Source organism: Opisthorchis viverrini, assembly GCF_000715545.1.
Source record: "Opisthorchis viverrini unplaced genomic scaffold opera_v5_212, whole genome shotgun sequence".
NCBI lineage: Eukaryota > Metazoa > Platyhelminthes > Trematoda > Opisthorchiida > Opisthorchiidae > Opisthorchis > Opisthorchis viverrini.
The window spans coordinates 234068-245967 of record NW_008751870.1 but is presented as its reverse complement, the minus strand read 5'-3'; the positions used below and the strand labels follow the sequence as shown (position 1 = coordinate 245967).

At 42.2% G+C, this 11900-nt stretch overlaps 1 protein-coding gene across 1 annotated transcript; it reads right to left on the bottom strand.

Annotated features, from left to right (window-relative positions):
• Positions 1–472: 472 nt before the first annotated feature.
• On the bottom strand, positions 473–11171 carry T265_08353 (hypothetical protein; the record flags this gene model as incomplete). The annotated part of the gene is made up of 3 exons (XM_009174129.1): positions 473–696; positions 2397–4123; positions 11059–11171. The coding sequence occupies 3 exons, from the start codon at positions 11136–11138 to the stop codon at positions 473–475; spliced, it is 2031 nt and encodes a 676-aa protein (XP_009172393.1).
• Positions 11172–11900: the final 729 nt, after the last annotated feature.

The following is an 11900-nucleotide window of genomic DNA, read 5'->3' as shown; positions in this document are numbered from 1 at the left end:
ATTTAATGTGAAGGTTTTGACCAGCCAATGTTCCAGTATCTTCTTTCTAATATTCGGTCGCGATCTAAGTACTTTGTACATTGTGATCGTTAGTAGTGTTCACAGCTTTCCAAATTTTATTGGATCACATGAATTCGTCAAGTCCTTGCGTGTCAACTGCACTGCACACTTAGTCTTCCGCTTTAAATGTTGTCTACCTCATGTTAACCTGACTATATTCATAGTTGATTGAATTCTGTTGCATTCCAACATTAAGCACATCTTCCGTTTCGCCAAGCGATTTCACACCCCAACAGGACGCTCTGTTTTTACCGTCAACTCACGATCCACAGTAGAGCTCATGGTCCCCCATGGCCGACTGGGACCACGCAATACTTAATCAGCTTCCCATAACATCGAAAGGATTTTAAAAATGAAGTTGAAAAACTGCCAGTTTATCTTTGTACCAAAATATGCTTTATTTTAAACGTTTTTATCTGATGTGCAGAAGTTTTTTGAAGGCAGCGCGAAATTCCAAATTGAAAATAGTGTAAATGACAGGATTGAGAAGTGAGTTGACATAGCCCAACCATGTGAAACTGGGCATGAGTTGCGTGTTAATTGTGCAGAATGAATCGGAAATTGTGCCACGTAATATGCATATGCCAATCGTCACATTGATCGTGAAGAAGGGAAGCCAGCAAGCGAGGAAGGCTCCTAAGATTTAGAAGTAATAAAAGTAGATTAAAAGTGGGCCAAAATGAAATGACTTTCAAATGGTGTGATTAATGTTATATAGGAACTGAGTGTGGCAATTCTGAAAAACAGAAGAAACGCAATTCGTCAGGTTGAAGAAAACCCTTGAGTGAGCTGTCAGCAACCTTGAGTCGTGTCCCTTCAAGCAAGCAAACTGAAGAGTGAGGCGACTTCCGTATAGCACATTTGTTGAAGATGCAGCTGGGATTCAGCTGATCACGCCATCATAGTGAAATTAATCTGAAAATGAGTGCAGTAATTAATCGACTACATCCCGTGGCATGTTCAGGATTTGTCGCATGAACGTAGGTGTATAACTCACGTGATCGCTTTCGTTTGTGGACGTTCCACATTGCAACCACGATCGTGCAAGGACTGCACGTTCCTATTGCTAGGTTGGTTACTCATACGTGATGAATTTTTGCAACGGATTTAACCATTGGTTCTACTCAGCATTTATTCAAATAGGCGAGCGAATATTAAGCCTGTAACAACCACAGTCACCGCCAAACAGCTGATGATATCTAAAATGATCCCTCTAAAAAGGCATGTGAGAAGCGAGGGTAATGTGAACAGCCCTTGGGCGGAAGCCTCCTGGGATTGATGCACACTACCAGGTACCGGTTGGGTAGCCTTGATGCGTACCCTGCAAGGCATTGCACTCCCTTTTTGTGGGTCCAATGTGAGGTGGGTCACCTTGTAGGCATGCCAGCGGTGTTCTCGACCCTTCAGTTTGGACCCCAGACAGACAGCACGATTTCGATAACATAAGTTGCAAATCATATGATTTCAATATGGTCTCGTCAGCCTAATACGCAAATAACTAAGGCTGGAGCTTGAAGGAAGAACGACTTGCAAAAATCGGTCAGCAACATCGGTCAATAAAACCAGTCCGCAAAATGAAAGCCTACTCAAGAACCTCGAACTAAAATAGAATATTTTTCAAACCTAATCCTCGGCGACAAAATACCATCTACTCTTCGATTTACAGAAAGCCGCTGCTTAATCCTGCATTGAAGTTTTCGAAACATCAAGTCAATGCGGGTAATGCCCAAAACCCTTTTAGCATTAAAAAATCTTTTCAATAAACATCGGGACTAATATCCTCCGAGGTTTATTCGCATCTTCTTGTGAAGAGTCTCAATCAGGAGAATAAGGTCTGCAGCCCTATTCATATAGGTCATGTGAGTTCACGTGACTCAGTGGACTAGAACATGGACGTTTGTTTTAGAAACTTCGGTTCTATTCACTCTCCAGGTTGTCTTCAGATTCAATGCAAGTTTTTATTTTGAAATGTGAAATTGTTTAACCGATAAAGATGCCACTGATATAACGCAAAACCTTCTTAATATATAAAGCTTAGGTGGCTGTTTAAACCTTATATATACATGTATATTCATATACGCATAAATAAATGCAGACGAACTACACCCGGAAATACCACAAGCTTTCTCCAACACCGCTGATAGAGGGACATTGAAAGCATGTTCATAGCATCGGTTGAATTCGACTTTTTTCGGACAATTCCGCTCGTGCAATAAGACGGTTTTCTACCTTTTAGAACATATGACTTAGCCAAGTCCGGGAGACTTTCAGGTTTGTACGGTTACGTTATTTAGAAACAAAAAAACAAGTATTCGGACAACACTAGTTTAACTTACCAAGAACGATAGCCAAAGTTTTGGTAGCTTTCTTCTCCCTTTGCGAAACTGAACGCTGTTTGGAATTGTGGAAATTAACTCTTCGATGTGCATTTCGAACTGGCGAGGTTAGTTTTTCAACCGCAGGTTCTAACGGGCTTTCGAAAACCGGTTGATCCCACGTTAGTCGAGTTTGTGGAAAGGTTGCCCGTCTCACGGCTGTACTCTTGAGGTAAGACGACACGGATCCATTCACTGTGGTACTTTTGATGGCCAACCTCTCTGACCTTTGCCGGAACATGTGGTTTAACCCGAAGAGTTTCTTTGAAAACCATGTTCCAGCTGCTTGATGAAATTTCGTCAGCCTACTGGTTTTTATGATGCATTCTTGTTTTTTGAGGTCATGCATTTGCACAGAGCTTTTTACGCCTAAGTTTGATGGGTCAAAGCCACGAGTCAGAGAATCCCTTGGGTCATTGTTACGAAATGTGGTTGATAAAATATCAATATTGTTTGTATTATCACCGACGGCTTGGTTATCTTCAAGTGTTATGGAACAACAACACGTGTTTTCGTTGCAACGGCAAATGCCCGCTGACGTTGGCTGAGCCTCCGATATATCGTCCGTAGAGGATGAAATAATATAGCCGCAGATATCTGCTGCCGAAAGTGTACTGGTTCCGCTGGATGGGTCCGTGCGTATACCGCAATAACAGCAGAACAAATTTATTTTCCGGGATGAATCTTCACAACACACCAGATCAAACGTTTCCTGTGGGCAGTTGATGGACTTGCCCTGGCCTATATTGATCAGAGTTTCCTTTGGGATGACATTGTTATATCGTGAATTTTCACAAGGCGTTAGCTGAGAGGTCTGTGTAGTTGACATTGGTGGGTGGGAGAGAAAAAACTCTGTGTCGTTCCCTTTGTTGCTGTATTCACACAACGACCTTGTACGCTGTTTCGGCTCTTCAGCTTGTGAGGTTTTGTGGATTTTCTTGTTTTCGGAGATATGTTTTTCAGGAAAGTGTTGTAGATGATTTGTTCTTTTATCCGGTTGGTCAGTCAAAGGAAGTGTGAACCGTCTTGCCAGTGAAGAAGAGCTAGGAGGAAGTGGGAAATTCTCCCAAGCTTCTTCATAAGGGCATATTCTGGGTGAACTTATGTCCAATCTCGGTCCCCAAAAACGATATTCCGAGGGTTCATTCGTTTCACTGTCGGGAACAGAACTCTTTAATTTGTTATCCATGGTAGGGTCAGTGTACTTCGTCTCGAGTGCTTGAAAAACCGGTGAGCTGCACATTGTTTCTGGACGACTGACGGGTGTGAAACTACTATTGAATGTCGTCAATCTGTCAGTTTGCAACTCGATCTCTGTTGTTTCTCTATTCTTATTGATCAAGCCTCGACGATGATAGAGGTCGCCAAAACTACCGGAAGCTTCCGATTTACTGCACTGCGACTTACCGGACAGTTTGTGTCGTTGCCGGATGAGAGAAAAAATTCGTTGATAAACCACAAGCAAAACTATTGCAGGGATGTAAAACGAGCCTATGGAGGAAGTAATCATGTAAACAGCATTGTTTGACTGGCACGTGGTGGGATCTTGGCCTTCGTAATCGTTTAAACCACACACAACCGGGAGAGCAATAAGAATGGACGAGATCCATACCGCTGAAATCGATAGTTGGATTCTTCTGACGTTGTCACGCTTTGCGTAACTTATAGGTTTGGTCACCGCCAAATACCTGTGGGAAAACAAATAAGACGGGGATAAATCTGTGCCGGTATTTTGAGCAGGCCTTCCGTCGGTTTCAGACTACACCAACCAAGAGGGCAGCACAAAACGTGAAAGAAAATTAAACTCAATAGAAGTATCAACTTTTCCATATAATCTTTCCTTTGAGATCTCAACATAAGAACTGTGATTATCTAAGCTTGGTAATGAAGTATTCTCACAGCTATTCAATGATTAGCTGCCAATCAAATGCTTGGTTTCGTATCATGGTCGTGACATTTGACTTGACATATAAGCTTTATATTCGGCCGCGCGAATCTGAGTGGAGAGAGCTGTACGAGTTATATCGTCCTCTGGCATGTGACGTACATGTTCTAACCAGCGCAACCGTTCCTGGAATCATCTGACATATTTAAAATTGTTCATCGGGTGTTCCCTCAATGCTTGGAATATAATGGCTGTAAAACATTGACAGCTGCCATACTATGTCCCGTAAGTGTAGACGCCGAGTTCCCGATCCATGGAGCAGTATGGATCCCACCGTCGCTCTCCAAACTATGCACTTGCCACGCCAACGACATGGATGTTGGAGGCTATGAGGGACTTGTATGGATTCTCCATTTCAAAAGTGATATCGTCTCCAGCCAGTTCGTCAAAACCCTAACGACGGACTATGTAACTAAATTTATCTGCCATATCGATTGGCTCATCTGCAAGGCTGATCCCACCCAGTCTTTAACCAATATGTCACATTCTGTAGCTATGAAAAGCACACTAAATCGTGCGGCATATTTATTTACGCTCTTTACAATGAATGGAATCTTTGTAGGATATGAACTGAGAAGAGTAATACCATCTGTGCAGTAAGTATCTATGCTCAACCCCGTCAGAAACACTTTGATCACTGAGTTTTCAGAGACAGACTGGGAACTTTCAGCCAATATATTCATAGCAAATTCAAAGAGGAGCATTGAAAGAATAGTCTTGTTTTAATTTGGGCACGGCAAACTCAAAAGCCTGATGTATACACGTAGGAGCCCACGGCAGTTTACCTAGGGCCTCTTGTATGGAATAAAATGTTTGAATGAACTCATATGATTGCCATCATTGCCAAGATTTCTGAATGTCTACAGGCTTGGAAACAGATATGAGATTGGGGAAAATGCAAAAGTCGGTAATCTGAAAAAGTGGCGGACAAGATCATTACACGGCCGTTGAATTTTTGGTTATGGGAAATCCGGTTTGGCTTTCACGACTCTGCCTCCCACGATAAGTGGTAAACCTGAGTAAAAGAACACTAATGATTAACATGGAGGTGTCGTTTACCAGGACGATACCGCGGTGGATTTGGCATGATAGTTTTACGCACTTTTCGAAGAGTAAAATCACCGCCGATGTGTTTTACTCAAGCTAACTTGCACTTTTTTTCAAGTTTTTCTTACTAGATCACTCAGGCTGCTCTAAATTTTCACGAGTCCTACGGGATCGCACTGGAAGAACGATACGTTTCCTTAAATTTCCGTTAATAGTGCGGGGTTTGTGCCGATTTTCTATTTAGTTTAATATGTATGCCCAGTGATTTTGCAAAAGAGGCTGGCTGAATCGTTTTTAATGTATTTAACGCAGTACTGAAGAGAATGAATCTACGAATGAATCACGATTACGTCTCTTCACACATTTTGTCTTATTTCGGCCAGTTGCTTGAATCACCCAAAATGGAATGCAGCTATTATCCACAGAGACATCAGAATCTACCAGCTTTCATTGCCAGGGTCTCGATTACTCGACTGAGTGATCTGTGCATGTGATATTCGTTGGCAGTTTCCGGAATCACTTTTCTGGCACTGATAAGATCTGCGGATCTCGATAGTATTGAGTTCTTATACAGTCGGTTCGTATGACTTGGGTAGACGATTTTGACAGCGTGTGTATTTTCTGCTCACTTCAATTCATGCGCCAATCTATTCTAGGCATCAGTATGACTGTACCTTTCCGGTAACTTGCAGGTAAGATCAGCGAGCTGTTGTCTGACGTATGCAATCCATTGAATTTGCCAAATGGACTGCCTGGTTGCGTACTAAAACCGCGTATGCCCCTCGATCAAACAGCTCGGAAAATTGTATCATCTCCCATGAAGCTACCATCCGTCCGGCCTGCCTAACAATGTACGTGCAGTAGATCACGATGAGACTCACGTTCATAAAACCTTGACGCATGACCGGAGCGACGTCTTTTATGCCTGCTCTCGAGACAACAATCATAGACAGAAAGAGACTGAAAGGGGTCAGTGCGTGATGCCTGTTGCACAGTTTGACCGTGATTAAGAAATTTGGGAGCAGCGACATGGAGCGTATCTTTTGAATCTAGTGAGGGGTTATTCTGTTTTGTTTTGTGGGTTGCTAGGTTGAACACGGAAGAATGACTATGAAAGCGGCCGACATAATGATTGGTTTTGGTCGTATAACGGGTGGGAGTGGTGGAAATGTCTGTGAATGTGAAGAGCCGCAAAGTTGAATGTTACTTTCCGGTTTTGTTTGAGGAACACTAACTACAGTGTTTGGGTCAAAAGACGGACCCAGTGCAAGGTAGAGTTGCATTGGTAGGCTCTGTCCGGAGCTAATAACTCGGTGGTCTGACCTGCCTGGCTGCAGAAGGCTGGAGTGGTCCAAAAGCGCACATGAGATGCCTTGGAATTCGACTGTGACGGCTAATTTGTCACGGTTTACAGGTAGACGAGTAGAGCGTGACAGTTTCATGTCCGCCTTTTCCCTGCCCTTCTGTCTTAGGAGAAGGAAGTGCTTCTGATTCATCAACTATGGACGTGCTGGCCAGATAGTTGCCTTCACACTCCGCTTAAAGATTCGTTTTGTGGTTATTTTACTACGGTGACTGGCTGTTGTGTCTCTTCCCAGCTGATTTTCTTTGGTAATAGTTGCATGGTTACACCTTACAAACTGGGGTTGCATCGAGTCTCGAATGAGAAATCGTAAGAGCTATCAAACCGCCAGGTCAAGGAGAATGTTGCTGTTAACTGGTAACTGAGTTGCGATTGTCTCAGCACACTTTCTTCGGACAGGATCAGAGGTCGGTTATTTGGGTTAAGGTAGCAGCGTTAATTCCTCAACTCAGTTTTTCTTTGAATCTCCCAAGCTAGCGCTTTCAACAGAAGAACCACTAACCAAGGGTGTCAAAAGTGTATTATACCTCTAAACCCTGATCATAAAAGCGCGTCGTATATAAAGTGTATGCAGCGAAACATTCTGGAGTTTCGACGCCTCCCGGTATTCAGCAGATTCTGAATCATCATTTGCTGTTAAGTCGGCACCTTCAGCCGGCCAGAGTTTGCTTCGATCCGGGGCCGGCAAGCAGCCCGTTCCTCTGACGAATCACACGCTGGCAAGACTTTTTGGCAAAAGCCGCGCTTAAGTGAGAGTGGTTAGGCGGTTTTGGTGCAGGTTTCGCTCTACAATTTACCAAATTAACGATGCCAAATTGGATTTTTCTGAACACCATCGGATAGAGCAGGCCTCAAAATGGATAGCAATGACTATCTTCATTGAGTTCCGGGCCAACAGACGTCCTCTTGCATACACTCTTTGTGCAGTACACACATTTAACAGACGTGAGCAAGCGTTTGGGCTTGTTAGGACTGGTTTAGGGATGTCTTCTCTCCTTATTATCCGCTTTGTTACACCGGCTTCACAGCGGATACGGTGCTTTCAATTTGATGTACATGTGGCCCGGTGCAACCCCCGTCTGGTATTGTCTATAGTTTGGGAGGGTAGTTGGGCTCATATTGATGTGGTTGACCGATTTGAAAAAGGATGATAGCCCAACACGAGAATTCACACATCGCATTCGAAATCGATTCCATGTGCGATTGTCATGAAGTCTCGCGCAAATAAATGAGTTGGATCAGATCCTATCTTATCAAGCTCTTAGAAGTCAAAATTGGTCCAGATTACTTACTAATCTGCAACTGGGCCTCGGACAGTCCGAAGTAGCCGGTGTGCATGTTGTTGATGCGTGGTTTGTAAGGCTGTCCGTTTGTTAATTGAAGAGTATCAGGCGTGTTTAAAAAAACAATACTCAAACCGCGGGTAGAGAAGAAACACTGTGCATACATGCCTGACAAATTTCAGTGTACAGCTCGCGGAGGTGGGACATAATATTTTTTTATTTTGTAAGGGAACAGTGAAAAGCACCTTTTAGACACCAGTAAATGTATGGGGCTGCCCATCTTTAGACCCTTTTATATTAACGTAGTCAGTCGTTCAAGGCGCAGTGCTCCCATGCAGTTATTTGATGTACATCTCGAATACCATCACTAAGGAAAACTTAAACAGTTCAGAGGATATCACAGTATGACAGTTCGCGAATGAAGTAATTCTCTGTACTGAAACCCGAAGGATCTATTCATAACGTATTATGATATCAAGAACAGAATTGACAGCAGTCGAGCTCTTTCTATAAGTTCCGCCCTAATAGCGGTGTGTAAGACGTCGTGACAAAGCATATTCAGACGTTCGGAAACTTAAAATTAGTCGTCTACACTTTGAAATTTGCAAATGAAATGTGGTCCTGTAATTGAAGCTATTCTCTTTCAGAAAGGCGAAAATCACTGTCCAATCGTTTCATCCGCGTTGTTGATCATCAGCAGTGCGTCACTTCCAAAACACCAGAGACTTTCAAATTGTTTTGTAAAGCTGAAAACCAACTTGGTAGTTGGTCATTTGAGCATCATTTCGACCGTACTAAATCGCCCTTCTCCGAGTGGAAAAATTCATCTATAGTAAATCAACTACAGGCTGATATACAGTGCGCCTTTGAGCCTGTTGACTTGGTTCATTGACGTGACGCCTTCAGTTAAAACTTCATCCCATCAATCAGTGGGCTTCCAGAAAGAAACTCAGTGCATGCCAAGCACGCAAAAAGTTTACACCGGATATATCCAAATCACGGAACCTGTGGGAGAACGCCCACAGATTTCTATCGGGAAATTTAAATTTAAGTCAATAAAGGCGCTATGCTACATACCCACCCCCGCGTGCCTGTTTTTTACGTTTTTACCAGTAACCATTTGCATAAAGCCAAAAGAACTCAAAGCGACTCTTTTCACAGTGATGAATGTGTGTATGTCTATGACGGAACCTGAAAATTTACCGTTTACCTCACGAGATATTAGTCACTGTAAAAGTACTCAAGAATAAACGATATTTTTCGGAATACAGGGGCTCGTTCAAAGCCTCTTCAACAGGAACCTATAGAAAAAGGTTCAGGAAGCACCAGGCTACCACATGAGAGAGAGACCCTTCGCTGCAAGGTCCTTTATCGGCAAACAACAATTACAAACTACTGGACAAAAAAGTAAACACCTCATACGTCTAGTTTTTAAAAACTGAACATTCTCACACATTTGTGTTGAACCGGCAAACAACAATTACAAACTACTGGACAAAAAAGTAAACATCTCATACGTCTAGTTTTTAAAAACTGAACATTCTCACACATTCTGTGTTGAACTTCCGTGTATATTGACTGACTATCACGCTTTTGTAAACGAACACTGCAAAGCAATTACACAAGTTCCGGAATAAAATTCACCTTCCATCTTTATGCGGGGCGGACGGACTATTCGCATGTCTCGTCAGTAGTATCCGACCTTACACCACAATTCAACCAGCCATTACAGTTCTTACAATCATAGTTCCTCAGATGCTGTCAATATTACGCCAAAAATAAATTTTTGTTACAATAGTAAATCTATCCAGCGAAAGCTACTGTTCCTTTAAAGCCTTCCATCTACTTTTGTTTGCATTTTTAGGCTACGCTGTGCTGGTTTAATGTAACTTAAATGCTAATTTACGTACAATAAGATGTGACAACTTTTTAATTCGAAATTTTACTGAAACGTTGTGTAATTTAATAATGCCTGTTGGACTCTGATATTTATAACAGATTTTGGAACCAAACAGCGGTTGAAATTTTGCTGAGTCCGCTGCCGAAAACTTGTCATACACACTGAAAACAAAGCAAGGTTCCTTCGTGCGCGTGGCTCACCTGCAGTTCATAAAACCTGTCTATCAGAATCCCCATATTTGGAGTGAGGGATTTCTTAAATGTCTCAAGCGTGAACAAGTTAAATTATTCAACCGTGCATTGGCAGAATAATGTAAACAGGTCACCTCGCATGTTAGCCGTCCGTCGTTCGAATCCCCAGACAATATATGATATGCACTGCTGACGCACTTTACGAGCGATGCTGTAGGATTCTTGCTGCTGATCAAATAACTGAGTCATTTGGGCTCCTTTGACGCTTCTTTACTGCAGATGGTGATGACCACCGGTAACGGGTCACTATTTTATATCTAGTTTTTGAGCCATCTGCGTCGCGCCGCTCTAGTGGCAGTGTCAGATGTTCAGTGATGCATACTGACGGCGATGGTCTGTTCTGTCAATCATTGCTCCACTGTAGGGTGGCTAATAATTAATCGACAGACTGATCAAATAAATCTGACAAGTCGAATTCGCCTTCGATTGCCAGCTGGAATAGGCGCGTTTGTGCAGTATTACAAATTTGTCTTGGGGTCGAATTTGGTCTCTCCTTGATCTGGCATTTGAAAAGTTTACTCTCAGTCGCATCAAATATGTGCTGCCGAGATCACATAGCGGTAATAAAATGGTGCCTAGCTGTCAGATAACAGAAGATGATTCAAGCGCTCCTGTCCGTTGCAGTTGATCTTGTGTAGAAAGTTTGCACAATCGGGGGCTGACTAGAACACGTTTGAATGATTTTTGAGAAACCTGAGGGGTAAAAGTACTGTGAATACTGCTCATTCCACTTTAAATCGAGGGTTTTTCTATGTGATCTATAAGCAAAGCACAAAAATTGAAAAAAAAGATTGTCCAGTAATTATGGTTTGTCAACAATGCTATAGAGCTTACCTGTCGAGACCAATGGCGACCAAGTTTAAGATAGAAGCTGTACAAAATAGCACATCCAACATGACAAACACGTTGCACATTGTGGCCCCAAAGCTCCAGTATCCTCCTGTTACCTTGATGAAAGAACAACAGAAATGTATGCAAAAACATCACAATAAACTCTTCGCTTTGTTTTCGACAATGCAATCCGGGATTTTACTCATTTTCAGCATACCGATGTAATTGAAACCCTGGAAAATGGAACTGCGAGCGTCAATCAGAATCGTTTGGTTTGGTGTGTGCTATTTCGGACCATGGCTTTCACCGAGAATTTTTACTGTTTTTCAGACACACCAACCAGGGATCCAATGCTCACTACATAACGGTTGTAATGTAAGGTAAACAAGATACGTGAACGATACCTACGAAATCATGCTAACAGCCCGGTGATGACAACATGTCTTCATTATTACTAATCTGGCCATAAGTTAATCGGAGATTCATTATAATTTAGGACAAGACAGTTTACATATGTGGCCGAACGTGGAACACAGTGGAAAGTCACCTAAGTTACAACATCATTGCAAGAGTAATATTTACTTTTATCCTCTGTATGCTTCTGATATAACACTGGGGATTTTGAGCAAACAAAGTTTGTGGGATCGGCTCGATAACGTTTAATTATGAAAGAATCCGATGGCGGAAAAAGGATCCTACCTGATGTATGTGCAGTGAACATTTTTGTAAATTTATTTATTTATTTAGCTTTATACATTTTTATAAATTAGGAATGCTCGAACTTTTAGATTGCCAACGATAGTATTGCATTTTGAATATCAAAACTGAGCATATTGGTCAATTTT